Source organism: Scleropages formosus, chromosome 13 (assembly GCF_900964775.1).
Source record: "Scleropages formosus chromosome 13, fSclFor1.1, whole genome shotgun sequence".
Lineage (NCBI taxonomy): Eukaryota > Metazoa > Chordata > Actinopteri > Osteoglossiformes > Osteoglossidae > Scleropages > Scleropages formosus.
In genome coordinates, this window is record NC_041818.1 from 6,555,485 (window position 1) to 6,582,088 (window position 26,604).

The following is a 26,604-nucleotide window of genomic DNA, read 5'->3' on the forward strand; positions in this document are numbered from 1 at the left end:
ATGATGAATGGAGAGATTTGTTCCTGTCGAGTAAGACAGTGTGTGTGGAGCCAGACACCTTTGGGTGGGTTGGTGGTCCATTCTGATCTGTAAAAAAAGAAAAAAAAGTTGAGGTGTAGATCATGGAGAAAAACGCCTTGAGGGTAGTTCTTTGTTTGCATGTTCTCCCCGTGTCTGTGTGGGTTTTCTCTTGGTGCTCTGGTTTCCTCCCACAGTCCAAAGACACACTGTTCAGGTTCACCCATAATGTGTGAGTGACAGTGTGTTTCACTGATGTATTGGATGAGTGACCCAGTGTAAGTAGTGTATCTAGCAGTGTAAGTCACCTTGGCGAATGAGGTGTGTGGGATGATAACACTACATGGAGTTCATTGAAGCCGCTTTGAAGAAAATAAATCTAACAATGGACGGTATCCGGTCGTCTTTCTTAGCAAGAAATGCATAGAATATTGACTTTCGAGTTACGATACAGCGCGTCTGAATTCCCCTTTTTTCACGTGATGTGTGTAAGTGTAGCGGAACAGAAAACGAGCGATTTGATGTGGAAGATTCGGTATATTCCGTCAAACTCTATTTTAAGACGCTAAGGCTTACGTTCTCCATCCGCAACATGAGCGGCTCTTCCGTGACGCGCGCTCATTGGGCGGTCTCGCGCCCCCGTCGTGCAGCTCGGGGTCTTTATATGGAGCGCCACGCGCGCGCTTCATATCGGAGCTTCGGTGTCCATCAAGGCGCAGTACGGGGGCAATTTAAAATGACTTCATGCAACTCTGTGGGTAAGATGCATTTTCATAATCGCTCCAAAATGCTTTAATAAATGGAAATATTGCGAAACACAATTTCATGTGAGCTCAAAAGAGCTTTATAACACTTTATTTCAAATATAATTTTCAAAGCACATTTAAATACAGACACTGTGAAACAGAATCTCATAGCTTGAAACGCCTTTGAAAACACTTAACTGCTTCAGATGTAATACTCAAAAGCCCAATTTTATACATATGTAGCAATTAGAGATAAACACATGATTTACATGGGTTTACCGTGCTCACGCGGTGATGACAGTGACTATACTGGATGCAGGTGGTATCTTACAGATCCCTCAGAGTGAGTGAGTGAGTGTGTGTGCGCATGACACACCTTTTGCCCTGCCTTGCAGAGCTGGAAGTGGAGTTCGGGGACCTTCTGCAGGAGTTCCAGCATGTCCTGGAGGAGCTCCGGGTGCCGACCCTAAGCACACCCTGCATCTACGAGCAGCATCTTGAGGAAGCCAAGAGACGCGCTGCGATGAACGACCGAGTCAGTGACAGCGGAATAGAAGACTCAGACTGCAGTGGGTGACCTTCCTTGTGTAGAAACGAGTGTTTGGCAGCACCATGCAAATGAGCATTTTATATGTCTATATATATGTATGTAATATGAGGAAATATACTGTATATGGCTCCCAGTCTACTGTATAAATACCTGGAGAACTGCCCTTAGGCCTCACTACTCATGAATGATATCTGACTGCACACCGACCATGAGTGACATGGCTCCTTCATGGGCGCTAGCATGATGAAATGTAGACAGTTATGAATTATCATAAAAGGGGAACGGGTGGCATAGTGGTTAGAGCTGCTGCCTTTGAATCCAAAAGTTTCAGGTTTGAGCAATGCTTGTACCCTTGTGCAAGTTACTCACCCTAAACTACTATGGTAAAAAAACAATTATCCAGCTGTATAAATGGGTAAAGAATTGTAACCTTAACATTGTAAGTCACTTTGGAGAAAAACATCAGCTAAAATGAATAACTGTAAAGAGTACTTTCGAGGGGATGTGGTGGCGCAGCGGGTTTGGCCAGGTCCTGCTCTCGGGTGGGTTTGGGGCTCGAATCCTTCTTGGGGTGCCATGTGATGGACTGGCGTCCCGTCCTGGGTGTGTCCCCTCCCCCTCCAGCCTTACGCCCTGTGTTGCCGGGTTACTGTGTGTGTAGTACCTTTGAGAAAGGTACTTACTCTAAATTGCTCCAGTTGATGTTATGTAGCTGTATAAATGAGGTAAATGGCCTTGGAGAACATTGCCAGTGGAATTAATTAATGCAGTGTGGGCATCAGGTGTATTAGGCATCAGTGACTTAAGTGTAATAATTTGGGTGTGGTGAATGTCTCTCTGCACTTCTTCATTCAACATGGAGTGTGTGCAGCAGCACAGTAAGCCCAAAATGTGTACCAAGAGACCATATGAAACATTGTGCATGTGAGGAGTGTATTTGTAGCCTGTGTGTGAGTGTTGCTTGTGGATCGCTGCAGGCAGGGAGCAGTCGCCGGGCAGCAGTCTCAACACCAGCGAGGAGGAGCTCAGCACCGCAGGCGTGAACGTCGCTCGGCGAGGTAAAGCAGCAGGTCACTTGTCACACTTCACTGTCCCCCCCAATGGGCACAGTGATGCGTTTGGCTCAGGTGCGGCCAAAGAGCCAGGGCTGGTTGGGGGCTCATATTCTCACCCCCTGGGAAGCATGCAGAGACGCAGGGAAAGCATGGAGCACGTGGCATGTGGCGGCTGCCTGGCGGCACACTCGCCGCGGTGGGCCCAGGATGCCGCCGGCGTGACACCGGCTCATGGGATTACGGCACGGCGAGGATGTGATTCGTCAAAGCCGGCCTCCGAAAGGCCCCATGAAAAATCTTTGAGAGAGGGGGGGATTAAGATGCCTCCTTCCTTATGTAATTCTGGCCGTGCTGTAATGTTCCCCCGCCCGCCTGCAGCGGCGCACAGGAAATTCTTCTGCTCTTACCAGCCTCCCTCCCGGTGGAGAGCGCCGTTCCAGCTCCCTCACATTCTTTCCGCTTATTCTGTTTCTGCAGCCAAATTGGGGGACACGAGAGACCTTCAGAGCTTCATTGAAAACCTGGACAAAGAACTCGCCGGTATGTTGCTTAAAATATTTTGGAAACACATTTTTTTTTTTTTTTTGTGTTGATATGGGGTTTACTGCAGTTATTTTCCAAAAAGAATTCCCTTGCAGCCAAAGCTCAATGAGCAGATACACCAGTTCCAGTCACTCCTACTGAAAGTTATCTGACATCGGCAGCCGCTGGACCGTTACAAATCCTTATTTGTTAAGTGGTCCAGGAAGCGCGACGGGTCAATACTTAAGCGTTTTTAGGACTTGAGCGGCTTATCCGGCTATTTGGTCCGTGCTGACTGTCGGTGAGCCGAACCATTCATTAAACCATTATGTCCAAATTAGTAGGAAGAGATTTGTTTTAATGACATCTGATAATGCCAAGCACACCCCCACACCCATCCTGGAGCTGGCATCGTTGCCGTGACAACAGGAGACCTATGCGCTCTGTACAGTTGCTGATATCTTGCAGGAGCATCTCCTTGACCCTGGCTGGGTATCGCCTGTAAGGAGTGACTCATTTTCCACGTGCCCATGGTGGCACAAGTGTGGGTAGAGGGTGTGTGTTAGGGCATCACCATGGGCGACTCCCACCCTGCAGTGACTGCCGTGCTGCACGGCGTGCAGTCCCTCCTCTGGCAGTATTGGAAGAAGACCGCCCAGTACCTGCTTGTGAAGTCCTCCCCCATTATCTGAGCCAGGCCACTGTTCTGCCAGAGCAGACTGCTGTTCCGGTGCTCAGCTGTCACCACTTTATCTTCCTGACAGAGATGTGAACTGCGCCGTCCAGGCATCGGCGAAAACAGACTCAGTCCAGCTGTGAGTCTGGAGAAGAGAGTTCCACACCACCTGTCCCTTGAAACAGCCCCTCGCCCTTCCCTCAGGTCAAAGGTGGACACTGACCGATGGAGGAAACAACACACTTCGGTCTGCTCTCTCCTTGTCTGAAGTTAGTGTAAAAACATGCTCTTAGTCCTTTATGTACGTGCACTTGGCTGCCTGCAACATTCTGCAAAGATACTAATGCTTGCTCTAACTGAAATGTGCGTGTGAGCTTGTGAGGTCCCACATTCGCCTAACGCAGAGCAGCCTTAACCGACGTACAGGCAGTGCGGTAAATCCTCATCCTGCCACATGTAGCAAAAGTCTCTTAAGAAGGACTTTAGTAGTAATTAATTAAATAAAAAAAAATATAGATTTTTTTGCAAAAACTAGCATGAACATACTTCTAGGCTGTTTTTTAATTTTTTTTGCGGTTCACTCAAACCCGCATTAAATAGATTTTTGTTGCATTTGTTTTAAAAATGGATGATTTTTAAAAACATTTTTCTGTTTGTAAAGTAATTGTAAAAAATCCAAATTATATTTTTATACATGTACTGTTTTTTTTTTTATATTAGTTGTCATACAATGACTGAAAAAAATGTTTGTGTAAATATTTTAAGAGCAATAAACTTTTGTACTTAAAATGAATAATGTCTTTGTAATTTTAAACGTACAGGTGCAGCTGTAGTCCCCATGTAATTTGTAGACCATGAGGCTTACAGGAAACTTGAATGTATAAAGTAAAACTCAAAGAATGCTTTCTGTGGACAGACATAAGCTCAAATTTCACTATCCTTAGTTTAACCTTTGCATATGATCTCTCTGTTTGGCATAAAGAATTTGGCACAAAGTGGTTAGAGGAGTGTATGGGGGGCAGTGGCGCAGTGGGTTGGACCGGGTCCTGCTCTCCAGTGGGTGTGGGGTTCGAGTCCTGCTTGGGGTGCCTTGCGACGGACTGGTGTCCCGTCCTGGGTGTGTCCCCTCCCCCTCCGGCCTTGCGCCCTGTGTTACCGGGTAGGCTCCGGTTCCCCGCGACCCTGTCTGGGACAAGCGGTTCTGAAAATGTGTGTGGTTAGAGGAACTGAGGATTTGTCAAGTTGCTCACTTCTGTAGCAGCTTTGTATTTATTCGAGGTGCATCAAGGCTCTGTGTAAGGACCATATGCTGTTCTTCCCGAAAGGGCATTTCGTTTCACAGAAATCACCCACTCACCTTATATAAAAAAAAAAAAAAATCCCTTGTTTTGTGCTTTCCCTCCTCCACCTCCCCAAATGGCCCAACTCTGCCCTCACTTCCTCTCTGGCTTTGAGTTTCAGTTATGGCATTACTTCTGCAAACAAACAAGGAAATCCACAAATGTAGCCCTGATGTTGAGAGTCCATGTTCAAGCAGGAAGTGCGTCATTTGTGCAACAGAACAATACCGATTTTTATCTTTGTTCAGATTCATTTCAAGGGGATCTGGCAGCTTGGATGGTCTGTGGTCTCAAACTGACAGCCTGACTTAACAAAAATTAAATCTGCCAACTGTTGCTGAATTATTTTCAAACTGAGTAGCACTGAAGGAATACAGAAAGACAAGCATTGCTTTGATAAATAAATTAAGTTCTAAATTATGCAGTAATCTGACAGCTGTGGATCATACTAGGGAGGGCAAACATTTTGTGGAAGAACTGAATCGCTATATTGAATTACGCTGAGAAAATTTTATAAAGACATTTTTCCTTGTTCACCTCAAATTTAACTTCTGAATAATAAAAAAAGAAATATCTCTCCTGCATCTGCCTTCCATAGATCCCTGAACAGCGCTTGAGGCATGAAAAGTGTCAGTGAGACACACTGCAAATGTGTAAGGACAGGATTTCTTGCCATATGAGAATATGCCGTTTATTGCCGTTTTTGCCCTTGCCTTTGCAAGATGCCGAAATGTTCTTTAGTTTTCGGCGCTTTCCAATAAATGTTATTTAATAGTAAGTGCAATTTGTTGTGTGGTCACTTTAGAGGATGCCCCTAAGTAACGCTAGTCTAGAGACATAGGCCGTGTCACATGTTGGTCATTATGCAACGACTAACAATGGCTCTTGGCTGATCTGTTGCCAAGGAAACCATGCTGCACTACACAAGACTGGGTAGCAGACTGCCTTTTGATGGAGTGACCTGTAACATTACTGTAGCCCCCCAGGCTCCGTGCGCCCGCTGTTACATCACAACGAGCGCTGCTCCTCTCCACGTTCCGAAATAGCACACGGTCCTGCTCCGCTCGACAGCCTCTGCTCATTTCCTAGCAGGGCTGTGAGCGCTGCTTCCTCGTGGCAAATATTCATGTGATTTCGGTTCATCCGACTACACCAGCAAACTGTCACTTTCACAAAGTCACACTTTCTGCCACGCTGAATATCCGCTATTTTACATATGTTTGATTTTTTTTTTCAACATGTCATACAACTCATGGAATCACCGATTCATCTGTGGAAAAGGCTTCTCAAAAACCGTTGTTACGGTGAATTATTCAGCAAGGCTTAAGGTTTTCAGATTTAATTCCCAAGATGGGAACTGCGACAGTTAAATTCAGCAATGTACTTAATGGGGGCACTCGTGTATTATGTCATGTATAGTTTCAATTCTGATCTACAGTATACTGGGGCTGATTTTGTGGAGAAGGACTGAGTCTAGACTTGGGCGATACTGCACTGTCCATGTGGACTCCCAGCTGGAATCCTTGGAAGAGCTCAGACTTGAATCAACCTGCATCTGGAAAACCAACCCATAAAGTAAGTCACCTTGGGTGTACATATTTCAGAGTAAACAGTAATAAAATATTTCACATTTATGAATAATACCTCAGACAGGAAACGGGCAAGACAGCAACCGAGCTAAAAAAAGGTGTAATGCAAGTTATGAAATATCACTTGGCACCTTTGCTGTAAATCTCAGCTCAGCCTGAAATAAAAGCAAACGCAGGCTTCTAGTCTTCCTTATTGCTGATTAAAGATGTTTCCCGAAGGGGACCGAAAGCGCTTGACGTTCTTCGGACATTCTTCAGACATTCTTCAGACTCTCCTCTTTGTTTTCATACTTCCTCCTCAAGACAGATTATTCTGGATCTCCACTTAAGAGGTGTGCTCCAGAAGGCGGAGGGTTCGTGTTCCCCCGGGGGTCCCAACGTGACCTGTTTGCGTGCGCTTGGCCCCGGCCCCAGAGCATCTTCGTCACCATGCTTCCTGGTGCAGGCTGATAAGGGGGATGGGCAGCTGGACCGGTGCTGATTGTTTTGTAACCACAGATGTTTTAATGATTTTAGCATTCGTGAGCTTCCTGCTTATTCTGGGGCTTTGGGTGGGGCTCGTCCGGGAGGACAGGAGACGAGGAAGGCGGGGCGCAAAGACAGTGCCGAAAGGGCCTGAACTTTGCAGTTCATCAATCTAAAAAGCACCACTGGGAAATACATGTTGTTCTGTATTAGAGCGACATGTCTAATGGCTTTAAGTGTGCAAATGGTCCCGCCCACTGTGCTTCCCTCCATAATGAAACAGCAGGTATTGCACTTCCTGTGAAGACGAGGTTATGAGTGAGCTGTTGTCAGCCGAAGCCACAGCAACAGAACTCTGCTTCGGGATCTGTGAAATCAGCGTCAATGGGCAACTCGGCTGTTTTGTGACACTCTAATCGAGACTTAACGCAACAGTTATGAGCCTGATCATTACTGAACACACCTCAGTGTAAGGATAAACGGTAAAATGGTATGACCAGTGTTAGACCGCTTAGGATTGTCACCTGATGCCTTAACCACAATCCATTGTAGTGTCTAGGACATCCTCACTCACTCAGAAACCCTAAAATACGTTGAGTGACATCAAGCACAATTGTGTAGAAATGAAGGGGGTAATGAAAATAACACCTAACAATATATAAACACCAAGGACCCAATGAGGAGTAGGGTCACCCTTTGCCTTCAGAACACCATCAATCCTTCTTGTAATGTAATCATACAAATCCTGAGCAGTGTGTACTGGGATATTGCACAATTCTTCAAAAAGCAAAACCTCCAGTTCTTTCTTTGAGAAATGTAGGAGGTGGAAGTCTCCTTCCCATAAAGGTTCAATGATGGTTACATCCGGCGACTGGAGAACCCATGGAAAGTGTTTGACTTCATCCTGGTGTTCATGACCCACTACTGATTATTATATGGTTATTGTAACCATTAATATCTGGCAACAGACATTGTGGGTTGAAGGCATCATTTGGCTTTTTCCCAAGATAAACACACCTAGATATATGAAATAGGGTGAAACATGACTCACAAGGCTACATTTCTTCTTTCACTGCTCAGGGGTCCAGTGTTTGTGATTTTTTCACCAGGTTATGCATCTTGGCCTTGGATACAAGCAGTTTATGAATGTCAGAGATGCTTTTAACCCTAGCTTTGTGAAGCTCAAGATATAGTTTTTATTGATACTGGGTCACAGAGACGCTGATTGAATTCTGTGGTAATTTCAGAGGCTGTGCTTTTGTGGCATTTCGCACATGTACCCTGTGTCATGTCCATCTATCCCTGTTGATGAGCTTGAACTTGTGACCACTGTTCATCTTTGCCTATGCAGTTTTTCCATGTCTGGAATATAGTTATTTTTTAGACAGTTGTTTGACATATTAAATTATTTTGCTGTGTTTGTGGCAGATGCACCTGTAATTCAGATACCAACTATTTGATGTCTTTGAAACTGTTAGATGCCTTATGTTGCTTTGAAAACTTAAATATCAAAGTGCTTATTGACAGACAGGCAATATGACTCCCCTTTGCAGCTGTGTTTGTAACTATGATATACTCATTTCAAAGTTAAACTCCTTTTTAATTTGATTGTTTCTCTTATTTTGTCCACCTCCTCTATCATAAAAAGAAGGTGCCATGAGGGGGGTAGACCTGGTAGGAAAACAAGAAAACTAATATACAAGAAATTACCAAAAATATAGCTCTTGTCAGAGCTCTGAGTAAGTCTTATGCAACTCCCAGATATCTTTCCACAATAAAGGGTTTGAACGATAAACACTTTTACTGTTGTGTTATTTACGCCTTAGGATTTACTGGGACAGTGCTTCTCAGTATTGAGGTGCCATTCAGGTTACAGTGGAAAATATTCCAAGGCAGAGAACAAAAATAATTGTTGCCTGTTTGAATAAAGCGATAACATGAAGAAGGAAAGGCAATAACACTGGACATGTTCTCAGAAGGGCAGGGGGTGCTTCTTATACATTTAATGAAAATCTGTTCTGTTTGTCTTTTGTGCTATTATTAGCTTTTTTCCATCCTTTCAGGGTTTACAGTTTTGATGTACTTACAGGTAATGGGTGGGTTTGGAGTGGGACAACTTCACCGGAGAGTGTGCTGATTTATTTTATGCTCAGTCTATTTATGTCTGTCTTCACACACCAATTAAAACAACCAACCAACCAGCCAACAAGCCAACCAACTAACCAGCCAACCAACCATCCAACCAACCAGCCAACCAACCAACCAACCAGCCAACCAACCAGCCAACCAGCCAACCAACCAGCCAACCAGCCAACCAATCAACCAGCCAGCCAACCAGCCAACCAGCCAACCAACCAACCAACCAACCAACCATCCAACCAACCAACCAGCCAACCAACTATCCAACCAACCAGCCAACCAACCAACCAACCAGCCAACCAGCCAACCAATCAACCAGCCAGCCAACCAGCCAACCCACCAACCAACCAACCAACCAACCAACCAATCAACCAAACGTTGACATCATTGACATCAGACCCTGTGGGTACAGCCTTCGATAGACAACACATATCTACTGCAATCATTGTGCTACTCTAACCCACAGACACACACACACACACACACACACACACACACACACACACACGCACACGCACACGCACACAAAGTCCCAGTTGCATAACAATATTTACGGTCCATTCCAGCAACTTCTGGGGCAGTCCCCTGGCTTTAGAACAGTTTTCATGAAATAAACAAAAACAAACAAAAATCTTGCATGCAGACAGACATGGCTTTTAATTTGACGCAAACATTTAATTGGCAATTGCGACTGAAACCCTCAATGGCCTCAAAACCTCTTTTAATTGTGAGCGTGAGCAAATATTTTCCTCCAAATGTTGTTTTTTTGAAAAACAAACTGATTTGCCTTGTTTGTTCTTCAGCTGCCATTCTGTGAAAAGGGCGGAAATGTACATGATTTGCAAGTGTGTTTATACCAAAATTTCCAGCAGGGAACTGCACAGAAGGTCATGCTTGCTTTGTGGAGGAACACGCCACACCCCGCTGTCTGAGACGAGAAAACAAAACAGACCGCCATCTGCAGCTGGGATAGATTTATTTCTAAATGGCATTTGTGCTTCCCTTCCGCTTTGGGTACAGTGGGCTCGGCTTGCGCCTGACAAGGGAACATACACTGCGAGTGTATCGATAACCCTCTCCCTCATTTCAGTTTTAAGTGCAAGTTTCCTGGAAGCACTAAACCATAATATCCTAATGGACACCACTGGCTGGGTTCCATACTTGGCTGTGACCCTCGGCTGCTGCTTTTCCATCCAGCGGAAGGGAGCTTTTAAATCCACAGATATGTGGCTCTTTCTTACCATTGGATTTATATGTGGCACTAAGTCATCTGAATTGTATTTCTCACTCACACTGAATCAATAAACAGCATCATTGCTGATTGGTTAAAGGCTTATTTTGCGAAATATAAGTTGTTACATTTGGTATCACAGAGCGCTTACAGCCACCTTCTATAAGGACCGTCCCTTCTCACGCTGTCCATTAAGTGTTTACTTTCCTGAGATCCTGCACTTTAGGAAAAATTATTTTTCCTTCATGGTTTTAAATCGAATCAAAGCTTTAAACATCACAATTTTGACGTGCGCTGAACTGACATGCTGTGAAAGATGAAAATAAAATAAATCTCTAACTGCAAGTGTCTGCATTTCTGAAAGCAGTGAACTCTGTTTACCTTTGGTCCATCTGTTTTTTTTGTCCACACCCATTCAGACCTGGTGTGTGTGCATTTACATTTATTCATTTAGCAGATGCTTTTCTCCAAAATGACATACATCTCAGAGAACAACAGAAAAAGTGTGTTACATCAACAATAGGAGAGATATGGACGCAGACACATGATTCTAGAGTACAGTCAATTTGCCACATACTACCATATGAACCAGTATACATGACACGAGTAGCTGCATATAGGTTTTTCTTAAGTATATTTCTTAAAGACCCAGGCAACATAGCACATATTTATTGAGCACTTAGGAAACCAGGGGAGAAGTGAGTCTGAAAAAGTTGAGTTTTAAGACCCTTCTTAAATGTAGATAGACATTCAGCAGTTCTGAGTGAGAAGGGGGAAGTCATTCCACTACATTGGAGCACGAACCGAAAACCTTTGTGTTTTTGATTTTGGACCGCTTGTGATTGGGATCACCAAGATGGCAAAGGTGCAGAACCGCAGCAGTCTGGTTGAGGTATAGCGAGTGACCAGGTCTTGTGGTTATTGGGGAGCAGATCCGTTGACGGTTTTGTAGGTCATAGCCAGAGTCTCGAACCTGTGGGCAGCCAACGGAGTATCGATTCACAGTTGGTAAGATTGCATTCACGATTCTACACATCCCTTGTGGCTGCTTTGGTCTTGAAACATACATGTAGAGCTGCTCTGGAGAAACATCTGACTGACGGCTGTGTAGCGGTGCCACGTCACTTGCTCTTTGAGGTAAAAAATGATTTCCATGACCATCAGGTTTTTCAGCTTAATCTCAGCCAATATGCAAATCCAGCACATCCTTTATTGATGAGTAGACAACTTTACGCCTGCCTGTTAAGGAAGGCCGTTCAAGGTTAAGTATTTGGCTTAATGCAATAAGACAAGTATCCCTCCCTTGGGCCGTGAACCTTAAACCCTCTTAAATCGAGGACGTTAACTTGTACAAGGCTCTGCTGCCCCAAATTGGCCTCTGTAGAAGATGTAGAGATTCTGCTTAGACATTATTCATCTTAATAGTTGTCATTACTTTTGGCAGTGAAGACACAGTGATTTAAAACAGAGGCGCAAACTCACACTCAAGGGGCACATAAGCAATCGTCTACCTGGGATTTAACTCTGGTTATTAGAGTCTTAATGACTGTTTGCATCATGTTGGTTCTACTGGTAGTGCTAAGCATTATTCGTCTTACTCTAACTCATTCGGCATGATTTGTGTGTTTACAACACAGTGGTCGCTTGGGCTGAGGTGTACATAGGTAGAAGATCCTTCAAACGCATGGATTTCTGGTCCTTGCTTGGTGCACAAATATGCTAACAGGCGATGAATCCAGACAGTTATCCAGCCGTATTGGGTGGTTGAATCCGTATCGAAGACGGCATATCGACTTTTGCGCACCTTTCGATGTAACGCTCAGCCTTGTTTCATTTTGAGACCCCGCACCCATTCCTCTTCTTCCCAATCCCGAGTATCCAGTGGTCATTACTTTCAGTGCATTGCCACCTCGTGGTCAGCTTTCATTAGTGCAGTTGTGCATGATCACACACAATACTGTACAAAAGTCTTGGGCACTTAGATGTTTCACAAATATATTTGTTTTAGATGGCTATTTAATGTCTTCTGCATTAGTATCAATGGGAAAGGGCATGTTTTAGATTTCCAAGCATTCCTTTTGCAAAAAGTTACAGTATTGCAGTAAGGGTTTGTATGTCGTTAAAGAAAGAAAGTATATACACACACACACACACACACACACACACACACACACACACACACACACACACACACACACTGTCTGAAACTGCTTGTCCTAAATGGGGTCGCGGTGAACCGGAGCCTAACCCAGCAACACAGGGCGCAAGGCTGGAAGAGGAAGGGACACACCCAGGACAGGACCCCAGTCCATCGCAAGGCACCCCAAGCAGGACTCAACTCCCAGACCCACAGCGACCCCACTCGGGACAAGCAGTTGTTGGCGACGGATGGTTACTAAGTTTCGTCGGAAGTTTATTAATTAACAGCATTGTTTTTGGAAGCATTCTCACTTTACAGCTTTTTCCCCCAAGTGCATAAAACTTTTGCACAGTACTGTATGTGTGCTCTGTATGTGTGCAGTGAGCTGCGAAGGTGGCAGGTACTATCTTGGCAGAGGAGCCTAGACAGGAACTGCTGGAACACTTTTGTCTACACTTTATACAAAGTGGTACGAAATGTTGCGATACGCAGTGTTTTCATGAGTTCTCCTACAAACACTGTTTTGCCTGTAATCCAAGACGATTATTTAGCAGAGTCCTCTTTCTGCCCTGTACAGAATCTGACAGTGATCCCGATGAGGGCTGCTTGACTATGGTATTGGGTCTCAATCCCATTACTATTATCATCATCCATTTTTTAACATACAATATGTCAAACAAACACATTTTGATCGCATGTTGCGTTCAAGCTGCATGTTGGTTGATTATGTACAGACTAGAAATTGTGGTTGATGTTATTCTCATTTTACTGACTGGTTTTTGGCTTCCATACAATACAGCAACAAAGTATTTGCCCCGTTTGGCATTCCTTAATTACTGCAAATGTTCAAGACACAACACGCTTTCAAGTCTTCAACCAAAATCTCACATTAGATAAGGGCGTCACAGCGAACAAATATATTTAATTTAATTTATTTAATTAACAAAGCTGTTCCACATTAACTGGCACTTCCCCTTCGTTAAATCAGCCCAATTAAAGGGGGAATTAGACTAAATTTTAAATTTCTAACTTTATTTAGTTTGCCACCAGAGCCAATTTTTTATACTCTTTTAAAATTCTTAATAGTGAATAAATGTGGACAGTGATTTGGACTGAAACAAAAATTAAAAAATTGTAATTATGCACAGTTTAACCAAATTCAGATTTAGATGGTTCAGGGTGTTAAAAAAAAATACGCATAAAATATCCACTGAAATCCAGGCCGATAGTTTTAATCTAGTTTAATGTGCATGTAAGAGAAGGTGAACAGGGCTTGACCAGCAGCATCTTTATGAGGAAATTCTGGAACGTTACTTTAAAGCCTTTGTCATTTTGAAATGGACCTTCAGATAGATGTGGACAGCATTTGCCTGGTGGGTGTAGAGCACAGAACAAAAGATCCCATTGGATAACCGCTGTTTCAGGAGCATTGTTGGTCTTCTCTTTGCCGATCAGCAGCAGACAGCGACACACTCGTCTCCGCCAACATGGGCGTAATGGAAAAGCCAAGGAACACCCGCAGGATGCCAAGCCTCATCACGTCTTTATCCTCTCGAGACACCTGGTTGGCACAGCTGGGCGAGGTTCCCTGGCAACACCTGGTTCCCCATCTCCTGCACTTCACAACTCTATCCCATATCCTGGCATTGCAGGAAAGTCAATGACACACAAGTGTTGCATTGTGTAGCAGGTAGGGCAGTGGATAAGAACACAGTACTCTAGTCTACACTTGTAACCAAGAAACCAGTTCAAGTCCAACAAGGGGCCCTGCTGCTGTACCCTTTGATGGAAGGAGGCACAGGAACTTCAGCAGTAAAATGTGCAGCTGTACAAATAGACCAAGTTGTAAGAGGCTTCAGATATGTTTGTCAGCTAAGATGGAAAGTAATAATCTCATTTTATGAATGCAATGTACTGCCGACATACAGCACATATATCTGGTGTTTCAACTCAGTCTTTCACACGTAGGTATCTGCTACAGAGACATATAACTAAAGCACCTACTTGGAGTCACAGACCATTTTTTATTGATTTCGTCTTTATTATCACTTACAAATTTTTCAAAATATTTAAGGTAGGTGATTCACACAGCTTAAGTACCGTTGCTTTGTTTGCTTACAAACCTGAAAAATATACCAAACCTTTGCTGTAGTGAAAAAAAAAAAAAAAAAAACAAACAATTTTGTCAAGTGTGGATGTAATTGTTCGTTCTTTTGTTATTTTATCTCTGGAGAAACGCTTTGACAATGTCCACCTTGCTCCCAAATGAAAAGCAGGCTAATACTTGTGAGGTGACTTCCTAACCTGTTGTACCCATCCGCAGTTCGCTGTTGCGGCCTCTCTGTGACACCACGGCCCCTGGAAGCACGGGCTCGAGCTGGCTAGCTGTGACACTGACCCAGTGGACGAGAGCGGAAACAAGGGACAACGCGGCATAGGCAGGCCGAACCAGGCCGAATCGGGCCGAACCAGGCCGAAGCGGGCCGAACCAGGGGTCAATCTCTGGTGCGCTACCCAGGCACTTCAGACCAGCATGGAGCAAAAGGGTTCCTCCTCACTTTCCGCTGCAGTAATAGTAGTAATTGCACCAGTAAAGATCAGGAAGATAACAGTAAAAATATACTACCAGTATGGTCATTACTGTCATCCTGTAAGCTTGGCGGAGACTTTACACTGCTGCCTTACAGACACACTCTGGGCTACCGTGGTAACACTGGGATGGTGCGTTACAAACTGCCAACTGTGACATCCACGTATGTAATGGCATTGGTCTCACTTCCACTATACAGCCCCTGCCTCTCACACACACACACACACACACACACACACACACACACACACACACAAAACTCCTTACTTAACAAGCTATTCAGATTTCATTTTGAACTGAGATTTTAAACTGTTAAAAATGACACAAAGTTCTGCTATGGTTTCACAATGATGACACTAGAGTTTACAGAATATCAATTCCAGTTATTCGCACAATTCCAGATAAAAGATTTTTGCACCGAATGCGCTTGTGTGCATTGCTGGACTGACAATATATTTTATCTTGTTTTATTTAGCCTATAAGGATGGCAGCACATAGAAGCTAACCATAAAGAATGAAAAATAAGTGCCCGGTGTGCACGGCTCAGCATGTCAATAACACTCGCTGTCGTGGATTAATAGTGTTATTGGAATGTCAGTAAAATCCATCCACCGGTACAGACCACAGCTTGCTGAGGCTGTGTGCTGAAGCCTAAGGTTCGAGAATGAATGAGCGGCAGGCGAGTATGACAGTCATTACTTCATCAGCTGCCAGTGCCGTCCGACACGTGACCGATTTGAACATATGTTATGAGTCAAGGCTCTCACCCTCCACTTGCTATTAATAACACACCTCCTATTCAAGCTCCCCTAGACATTGCTTTCCTCCCCTCCACCTCCGGTTCACTGCCCTCCTCCATCCCACTGGAGCGCGGTGGCCAACCAGGGCTGTCTGTGGACCGTCGGTCCTTATCCGTTTGGCTAACGGGCAGTAATGAGCAACCGGCGCCCGCCGAGTCTCGAATCGACGGCGGCCCGGAGCACTCCTCGGCGACAGCGCCGTCGCCATTCTCCTCGCTCCAATTTACTGCTGATGACTTAAATGGGCTGGAATTGATGGTCTTCTGGGGAGACGAGTTCGCGTACGGCCCCGTGCTGCCCCACCCCCATCCGCAGGCCAGCATCAGCGCTAGCGCTACCTATCCAAGGCCCGCGCTGCTCACCGCTTCCCTGTCGCGCCCGGAGAGGGACGATCCTTTGTGTTCTTGTGTTCATCTCCTACGCATCACTGCGCATTGCCACACATGCGTATCCTTGGCAATTTTTGCCCTATAAGGGGACGTAAACAGTTCCTAAAAATAAACATGCCAGCGTGAGTTTTTCACCTTCGCAGCGTAGGGACACGGGGGGCATGTTGACCGAATGGGTTGCGACAGCTCTGCCCCCCGGTCAGAGGGGGGCGCGTTACAGAGATGGCGCAGACGTGCTCAGCATTGGCGACGCGCTCTTTGGGGCACGTTAACCGCATAGCGACACGCTAATCAATACCAGCCCCGCTTGCACAGTTAACCCTCAGCAAGGGTTCTCACGTTGAAGCAAAGCGCCGAAAGCATCGAGTGACACAGTGCTAATGAGTTAATGAGCAGAGAATGTTCTGGAAGGGAGAAACCCTGCAGTGAAATGGCGCACGTTTTGAACGAGGCAGAGCGTTTCTTTCATACCTACTCCCAGAGCTAACTCTGCAAGAGTGAAGCAGACCGTTTCTCGGCACGAAACACACCCCCGGGAGCCAGTCGGGCGTGGGCTAAAAGGTTTGGTGGCTTCCTAGTTTTGTCGTCACCACTTATTAACCATCTTGAAACCAGCCGTCCCACTTGCAGTGGCGAACTGCTGCTCGATTCGAGGCGACTCGCGGAAGGCGTGCCAAAAAAACACACCTCACCACACGCACATTGTCGTTGCTACTTCCTGCTTTGCTCACAGAGGTGTTAGCCTGTTTTTCCGGTGAGCGCAGAGAAAAAAAAAAAAACAAAGCAAGATAGGAAATAAAAAAAAAAGGGGCAGAACAGGACTTAAAGACTTTTTCGTACCCCTGCCCAAACGAAGGTTTCATCGAACCGTCCAAAATGAATCCCGAAAAAAAGAAAAACAAAAACACAACTAAACAAAACATTTATCAAAATACAGAACAATTTACACTAAAAAACCTTTAGTAAAACCTTTTTTCTCCAATTTGATGGCTCTAATTTGGCACACGGCACAATTAGCACGTATACATCTGGTATACATAAATGCATATTAAATATATTTATACATATTGATATATCTGGAACTCCTACAAAAATTATAAAGAGCTCCTATATAAATATTTATATATGTATATAAATAAAACATCCAGTGCATATTTTTGTTTTTGTTTGACTTCTTGCTCTTGCTCTCCACACATACATATGTATAAAGAATATATGTATATATAGTGTAGTTATACATACATACATACATACAAAGAGAAAGAACATGGTAAAGAAAAAAAACATGCACTGGAGGTTTTATTCAGCACAAACAGGCCACTGTTTCCCTTTGTTTGGAATTGTCAGTTAGTTCAGTTGAATTTTTATCTACCTTCTTCTTACACTGAAAATAATATTTTATTTTCTCTTAAGCAAAATTAGATGTAAATAAGAATAAAAGTGCTATTCCGCAAAGACAGACAACCATAGACGCGTCTGAGACACTACATGTGGTGAATCAAATCAACGACATGATAAGAAGCTCCGCCGCCCCTCCCCCGCCTGCCCGCCCACCCCCCAGCCCCTGCCGCACGGATGCTCTACAAACCCAAAACCAGTGCACGCACACACACACGCGCGCGAGTGCTCAAGGCACCGTGTGCGAGTACGCATTTCATGGAGAGATAGGATAAGATAGATAGATTGATAGATAATTTGTTGTAAAAGATGCACTTTTCTCTTAACAAAACAATCACAGTAACATTGTTCTCATCTCTGCGGTGCCTCCTGTTCAGCAGAGTCTGTTTCATGTGTACTGTTTATGCTTTAGGTGAAAAAAGCCAACGCTTTCCGCGGATGTGCGGCAAATCACAGGGCCGCTTGGACAGTTCATTCCCGTGTGCTGGACTCGTCCTCCTCAAACCGCCGCGTCGGAACGTCACGCGTTCTGCACGGAACTGCTGCAGGTCAGAGTATAAACAAATGAACAAGCTTTCTCGTAAGGCATTGAAAAAAAATATATATATGAACACAAATGATGCGCAGATGTCATCGTTAGAGGCCATAGTTTTCAAACTACTTTCCCATAGGAGACAGAAATGGGAAATAAAAAGCACTTCTCTTTGTTTCTTGTGGTCTGTTAGAGAACAAAGTGTTATTTTCTCCACAGTCATTTTAAAAAGGCGATTTAAAATGATTAGAAAAGAAAAATGCTGCGGACAGATTTGTCCCTCCGTGTAGGAAGGGAGTCACTTCCAGTTTGGCAGTTCGACACAACTTGACATCCAGAATGAGCCTTGGCGACTCTTTGTTGTAAAAGTTCTTCCTTTATTTCTCGCCCTTGAACCCGCTCCATACCCCAGAATATTCTTAAAAAGCAATTGTAGCCCTCCCCATCCAATCTCTTTCCACCCCCTCCTCTCCTTAAAGCTATACCCGGGTGGTGGAGTGTGAGTGTGGCAGGCCAGTGGAGTTGAAGCCAGCTGTGAAAGTATTATAGGGATGGAGGTTGGGCATCCCCACCAGGGAGTTGGGGATCATGGTGATGGTGTTGGGTGTCATGAGTGGGATGTCGTCGGGCGAGCGGCGGAGGGTGAGGGTGTAGTCAGGTAGGGAGGCCAGACGCAGGGGGTCATGGGGAGCCCCGGCCTCACACTCGTGGTGGGTCTGGTTCATCTGCAAGGTCATGATCTCCTCCTCTGGGGCATGGCCCACGTCATTGGCGTTGGCCTGCCGCTGCGGGCTGGGCTGCCGGTGCGAGTCTTGTCTACGCTTGTCCTTGCGATAGTAGAGGGCAGCGAAGGCCAGCACATTGAGGAATAGCAATGAAGCACCCACTGCGATAGTGACACTCAACTCGGTGGAGTAGTCACGTGGGTTCTCCACCACAAGTGGACCCGTCTCCTCGTCACCATTCCACGGCTCCTTGCCGTTCTCGCTGTTGTATGCCGGTGACATGGGTGGCCGCCTAGTGTTGATGGGCCAGGCCTTGCCGTTGGGACGCTTGGTAGACAGGGAGTTCTGGGTAGTCTCCAGTGGGGGCACTTTGGTGGTGGTGGAGGTGTAGTGGAACATATCATGAAGGTTGTAGAGGTGGGGCACTAGGTGCTTCCAGAAGGCCACCTTGGTGGCACGGTAGTGGTCCCGGACGCGTGGCTTGAGTCCGATGTGCAGGTACAGCTGGTCCTGGGGGTTGTACTTGGACCAGGCCACCTCTTCAAAGCGGTTGGCCTTGGTGTGGATGAACTTTGTGTCCTGGGGCACCGGCTTGTTGGGATCCCTGGGCCAAAAGAACAACATGGACAAAAAAACTCCCATTAATTTTAACTTTGATGGTATATGGTTATTTTTTCATAGTTATTATATTGATTGTGGTGTTATACTGATTTATTGACTATATCAGCAGTTTCACTGTCATATTTTACACCTCACATGAAGACAGCTCGCTTGTAAATGCGTGGTGGAAGCTGTAAGGTTCCCTTCCATCCGTTTATTCACCAGTAATCCTGCCAGCTCCCTAAATCTCTCCTCTGTTAATCAATTTTTGGGCATTAATTTTTAAATAAGGTGTAGCACACCAAGGTGTTTCGCATTATTCATAACACAAGGCATTGATTTTTTTTAGGGAAATATATAAATAAACCAACAGCCTTGGATGTGCTTAAGGAACTTGTTTTCGATATCACAACAGTGACGCTGCCTTTTGGCTAATTGCTCTGGGAAAAGGGCACAAGACGCATTAGCTGAACTGATGTAGAGTAGACAATATTAATCAAGCCTGCGATAGCGGGGGTATTTCACACGCAGTGCTACACATTCACCTGAGGGGGTCAGTGTTTTCCACCAAGCGCCACTGAGAGACGGGCTGAGAATGCCCACCAATTTAATTCCCAAAACGGTATTGATTTATTAAGTGTATTAGCATATGGCATTCAGGAACGATCACAAGTCTCCTCATGGCAGCAGCCCTGCACTGCTGTGGAGAGGGAGTCTGGACGAGCACACCGCTTCCTCCGTCCGGCTGCTGATGCTTTGGGAAGTGCTGCATTGCAGAGGAAGAAAGCCATTGACTGGAAGGAGAGGGAGGCCTTTCGCGTGTTTGCACGTCTTCAAGTGCAACTAAGAAACGGGGACACAAGTGCTATGGCGCTGGTGTTTAGGGTTAAGCTAGGAGGACTCGCTTCAACGGCAGTGCTGCAGGAAAGGGTAACAGCTCTGTGGGTCTTTGATAGCCCCAGGTCCCTCTGAGCTGTCTGCGTTTCCAAATTCAGAGAGCTGTGGCCGACGCCGGAGATCGTGCCTCTCCCCTCTCTCGCTCTTTCCTGCTGTCAATTTTTCTTTTTCAGGTCAGTGCTTCTGGGAGTGGGGAGGCAAATTGAGATGGCTGAGGAAAACTCCCCAAGTGCAGCTGGGTGTCGGCGAAGCACACCGTAAATAACCAGTTTTATTAGGCCGGTAATGATCCCCGATGACTATCGACAGCTACACTATGATGACTTTGTAGCTGAAAATCAGTAATTAAGTTTCAAGGGAGCAGACATGGGCGGTAAGGTCATATTGATCCATGCTTGCAACAGCAGAAAGGACATCGTTGTGGTTGCGCCGGACTCCCCATAAATATTTAAGGCAGGTCACACCATAACAAAAGTTGGACATCCACAGCCAAAGCAGCCGCTTGTACCATAAATCGGAATCAAACCTCTGGGCTCCAGATGTGCTCAGCGCCCAGCAGTCTGCAGCCGCGAGATACAGTTGTGCTGCGCTAAGCAGGCCGCGTTTAGCCCCGCCACTTTTTTCTGCTAGTGCTGAAGGCGGGCAGGGGCACTTTTATTCTGAAGACACACCTTCCTTCGTGCTTGCTGCAGATGAAGATGAATTCCTCCGAGTGGAAGAGATAAAAATCAATGTGGCATGACAACCTAAATTTATTTTCCGCTTGTGGCGTCACCACGCAACCAACTGCATCAGGTGACCGCACACGCACAAATGCTCTGTGACGTTTGTGATGTTGGTTGATGACACTCACACCTTTGTAGGCGATGTGGGCAGACAACAAGACCGTCTGACCCCAACTGGACATCGCACCTCAGACAAGGATAGGCTGCACTAGCTAATAGCATCCTGTTAGCCTGCCCATTCAAGCACTCAACTGGATCCCAGTGTGCGTCAAGGCAGAGGCAAACGATTACAGAAGCCGTAAAACCCAACGTTTTAATAGCCTTTTACATTCCCTCTGATGTTTTCATATGGTGTGGGCACTGAGGCTTGCGCAATAAACCAGTTCTTCATTTCCAATCATGGCCTCTCACTCAAAGCCATTGAACCCAGTTGACCTCATTGGGCCTGGGCATTATAAGCAAAAATAGGACAGATGGATGTCAAAGACATCCACAGTGGTAGAGCTCCAAAGAGCAGGAGCTCCACTCAAGGGGCTAAATCTAAAAAGGCTTTCAGGTAAAATGTGCACCAAAAATCCGCATAAGAATAGGATTAGGAGGCATGAGGAAGAAGGAGCTGGCCTCTCCCTTGCCTCATTATATTCTGAGCTCACTGCAGCTCCCGATCAATGGTGTCCAAACCTCTTTAACAAGGCCTGCCACTTATTCAGTTCCTGGAATACAAACCAGGTTATTGGCTATAAATCTCCGATTAAGGGCCAAGTCTAATTGTGCAGGCAGGTTCGAGGGGCCGTTATGTAAAACCAGAGCCTTTTTTAACAGTAGGGTTGTAGAGCGTGTGACTGGACAGAAGAACTTGCAAGACATAGTAAGCACAATGGCAGTGGTAGGCAAACTGCGGCATTGCTTGCTTGACTTTGCAAAGCAAGCCTTTAGTGACAGAGCATGAAGTCAACACATTTTAAGGAGATTGAACACTAAACATTGCAGTCTCACATTGACATTGATGGTGAGCAACAAACTGCATAAAATGCAGGAGGTTGTGCGTGTAGAGCAGATTGGCGGATCCAGGTGCAGAGGTTTATCTACCTTTATCTATCCTGACAGTATAACTCAAGCAGTTAGACTGGATAAAGTTACGTTTAGAGTTAGGGTTAGAGCACAACAATGCAAGCTAGACACAAGTAGAGTTTGGGTTAGGGTTAGTCTCAGTGAGAAGCAAGTGCAAGACTCAGCAGGGACCGCCTGTCACCTCCTTTATAGAAGAGATTAACTGTAAAACCAGTGACAGATGTGGACTGCCCTGCTCTGTGAAGCGTCTCCCCTAGAGGTCCAAGAAGGTAGTGGTGAGCAGGGATGTAAGAGATGTGGTAGATGCTTTTTTGTCGAGATACCAAGAAGCAGCTGAATTTGAATTGACCTCAGCTGAGTCCAAAGAGGTGTGATATCTTCAAAGCTGAAAATGTAGGAGGAAAATTTTGGAGGTCACAGGGAGGAGAGATGTAAGGGGCCAGGTGGAGGGAGTGGCTGGGTAGAGAGAGGAGAAGGAATGAGAGAAGTGAGAGATGCGGTAAAGAAAGGACAGAGAGAAGGAAATGTAGGGTGAGCAGTGGGACGTTATTTGCATGTCCTATAATAAACCGGAATCTGTAAAGTATGTCCTTCTCTTAACCTGCACTATAAAGACTGAGCCTCTGAAGCACTCGGGGGAGAGAAATGGACACTGCCCAATGGACGGTCTGCAAAAATGGAAACAGAGACGACCTGTAGTGAGACGCTGTCAGAATGTCTTCCACAGGCGGGGAAGGCTACCCAGAGTCTCAGCTTTGCTTTAGGGTCCATTCCGAAGCATTATGGTGCATATGGAGCAAATCTGCTCATGCGGGAAGGGAGGGCTGTGTGCTCTCCGCATATTTTTGCAGGTTTGGCACCTCCCTCTCCCGGTGTTCTCTGCTCCCACCCCCCTCTCCGTCAGGATCCCTGCACTCAGCTGTGCAAAATGGCCCTTTGAGAAGCACTCAGGGCTTTCTATTATCCTGCTATCTAATCCCTGGCTCTTTACAGGCTCGGGACCTGCTGGTAGACCATGCATAATCCCTCTACGTCCAGAATAATACCTAGGGCTGTGGGAGAAAACACACGCACTACGTCACACATCACCCGCCCGTAGGCACAGCCACAGCTAGGTGTCCATGTGCAGTGCTCTTGTGGGCTCAAGCCGGACCGATGTGTCCCACCGTTTCACTGAAACACTAAATGTGGAACCATATCTGATCTTGTAATGTTTGAAGTAATGCTTATATTTGAATTGTTTTTATCTCTAGATGTCTGGATCAAGACCAGCATGGTGGCACTGCTGCCTCACAGTGCCTTTGACGTGTCCATGGATGTGAGTCCGAATCCGACTATGGAAAGTTTGCATGTTCTCCCCATGTCAGTGTGGGTTTCCTTTAGTTTGTCAGGTTATTTACTGAGTTTGATTGCTAGTCAGTTCCACTAAAAGCACAAAAGCGTCTCTTGTTTTACATGAAAAAGTGCCATTACAAAAATGGGTAAAACCAGTGAAAACTAAACATTCTCCCTCATATATACTACTTAATACCAAATAATTACTTGTGAGCACATGCATGTTCCTTGATGCAAGGTTTGCTTGCAGCTGTGAACAGCTGGACGTAAACCTTGGTCAAGGAACATGTATGTGCTCACAAATGTCAATGATAAATTATGACAAATGATTAAAACAGTGTAAAGGTATTTGAATAACAAGTGGAATAAGACGGAATCCTAAGTAATTTAAAAGTCATGACGGCGTATTACACATACTGGTATAGATTTTATTGCTGATATTCCACAGAGCTGTGAGTAAGGAGCCCACTGGCTCTTCCCTATTATTTTGCTGTGTTTGGTTCTGTTCTGCTGCCATGGGAAGCTCCCTGTCCTTTCAGCGTTAAGCTGGTAATTGCCTAGCTCTTTCCTTCATGTCACTCGAAGCAGACTGGCGATTTGTGACTCCTCTTTCTTCATGTTTCCCACAGTCTCTCACACACGTCTACTCACTGTCACACTGATGTCTTTGCACTTTGCTTGGCATCTCTGTGCGGCCTTCTCTGCGACTGTTTACGCATTACGGCGCTCAACTTGCCGCCTGCCTGACTTGGCGTAGCAGTGCGGTGGGGCTGCACACTTAGGGGTAGAAAGGTCAGGAAAGCATCAGTGGTGCCACACACAGAGCAACAGGAGAAAGCAAGACAGAAATTGCGTCAGGTTCGGTGTATGGAGCAGTACCTTTTGGTGTCACGCCGAGGTCATTATGGGAGGTTTACTGTGCAAAACTGTGTTTTTCAGGGTTGGACAGTGGTCATTATGGTTATGTCAGTGTCTGGAGCTGTGCCTTTCAGTATTAGACTGATCATTAAGGGAGGTTCAAAGACTGAAGCTGTACCTTTCAGCATTGGATAGTGGTCATCATGAGAGGTTCAGGCTCTGAAGCTGCGTCCTTCAGTATTAAACTGTGGTCATTATGGCAGGTTCCATTCATCCATCCATTTCAACAACCGCTTATCCCAAGGGGGGTCGTGGTGAGCCAGTGTCTAACCCAGAAATGCAGGGTGCAAGGCCAAAGGGGAGGGGGATACACCCCGGACAGGATGCCAGTCTGCCGCAAGGCACCCTAAGCGGGGCTCAAACCCCAGACCTGCCACACAGCAGGTGCCGGCTGAACCTGCCACACCACCACATCCCCCTATATTATGGCAGGTTATATTACACACATATACACACACTGTCTGAGACTGCTTGTCCTGAGAGGGGTTGCGGCGAACTGGAGCCTAACCCGGCAACACAGGGTGCAAGGCTGAAGGGGGAGGGGACACACCCAGGACGGGATGCCAGTCCATCACAAGGCACCCCAAGCAGGACTTGAAGCCCAGACCCACCACACAGCTGCCCCCCGCCAGGTTATATTACCAAATTACATATATTACCAAATAACCATGTATCCCAAGCCATTCTGGTATATTAAAGATACGTGATTTATGACAAATATAACAGATCTGTCTCTGGCAGAAGAGAATGGTGAATGGCTTGTTTATTTAAAATTTACTTTGCTTGCAACTTGATTTCTACCTGAGTGCTGTTGGAATGTCGAGGGCTTGGACATTAACACCTGCATGCCATTTACAAGCACAGGGTCAGGGTTCCTCCTGCCTACATTTTCAGCTATGACCTTTTGACACGACTTAGTCATCAACTTCTAATACTTCCCCGGGTCACTCGTGAGTCATGGTGAATTCTGCAAGTTAAAAACACAGTCAAAACATCTAGATGCCCATATCTTTAACGATATACAGTAACAACCAGTACGAAGGTATTTTATCATGTTTGCAGCAGAACAAATTAGGCCTTAAATGTTTATTTTCGCTGTCGACTTTTGATTAGCGAAACCACTGTTGTCTTTAAGCGCTGTCTAGTGAACTTGCGTGGCACTAAAACTATTTTCATGCAATAATAAGTAACTATTACAAAATAATTACTGACACTAATAGCATGTAATAAGGACAATAATAACCAGGCAGTCAGAGAAAACAGAAGTACAGCCTGTATATTTTAATGTGTTTACTTATAGAGCCATTCATGCTAATTAACTGCTGGCTAGTCTGTAATAAATAGGCCCTTATCAAGTGACCTAGAGAGGGTACATCTAAGCAAAGGTTTGTAAAGTTCTCCAGTCCACAGGCTACAAACCGCAAATGTCCATGCTATGGCTGACCCAGGCATGCAAGCGGGATGCAACTGATGGAAACGCCATGGTATTATGGTTCACAAAATCGGTTCCGCTTGAGTTTTCCGTTTTGTGTGGTTCATATTTTCCTCCAACATTAGATCCTCATGTTCCAGTGGAACTCAAGTTATGTGCATTTTACTAGCTGATACATTTAGGTGTTTCAGTAAGTTCTCACAAGGCCACTTTCCATATTGCCTGGTTAGCTAAATAAGCACTACTGGATCGGTAATAGTAATCGGCCCAGCTTTGGACTATAATGAAGGACGCTGCAAATAATGATTTCTTTAATGTGTTCATTTTACCACTGAAATGAAACATGGTCAAACATTAATGCGGGATTTAAAAGGTGCTTTTTGGCAGGTAGAAAGGAAAATTAAGAGCAATGGCTGGAGAAAGAGGAGGGCGCGGTGGTGCAGTGGGTTGAACCAGGTCCTGCTCTCAGGTGGGTCTGGGGTTCGAGTCCTGCTTGGGGTGTCTTGTGACGGACTGGCATCCCGTCCTGGGTGTGTCCCCTCCCCCTCCAGCCTTATGCCCTGTGTTGCCGGGTTAGGCTGCGGCCCCGCTTGGGACAAGCGGCTTAGACAGACAATGCGGCTGGAGAAATAAAGACTATTTGTCCATCAGTGGATGAATGGGACAGGAGCTTTTTTTTATTTATGGTCAAAATGACTCTCTAGTCAGGTGTGTGATCAAC

At 45.5% G+C, this 26,604-nt stretch overlaps 2 protein-coding genes across 3 annotated transcripts in view; one reads left to right on the forward strand and one right to left on the reverse strand.

Annotated features, from left to right (window-relative positions):
- Positions 1-714: 714 nt before the first annotated feature.
- LOC108925345 (regulator of cell cycle RGCC) lies at positions 715-4,145 on the forward strand. Its single transcript, XM_018737190.2, has 5 exons — positions 715-776; positions 1,160-1,333; positions 2,292-2,372; positions 2,847-2,909; positions 3,656-4,145. Exons 1-5 carry the CDS (start codon positions 755-757, stop codon positions 3,661-3,663), a joined length of 348 nt encoding a protein of 115 aa, XP_018592706.1. The 5' UTR covers positions 715-754; the 3' UTR covers positions 3,664-4,145.
- Positions 4,146-17,820: 13,675 nt separating this feature from the next.
- nlgn3a (neuroligin 3a) overlaps positions 17,821-26,604 on the reverse strand; it is a 199,834-nt gene continuing 191,050 nt past the window's right edge. For both annotated transcript variants that reach the window (XM_018737481.2, XM_029257602.1), the window contains one exon: positions 17,821-19,509. In XM_018737481.2, the coding sequence (XP_018592997.1) occupies positions 18,660-19,509 (850 nt within the window). In that variant the 3' untranslated portion in view covers positions 17,821-18,659. The remainder of the gene's footprint in view (positions 19,510-26,604) is intronic.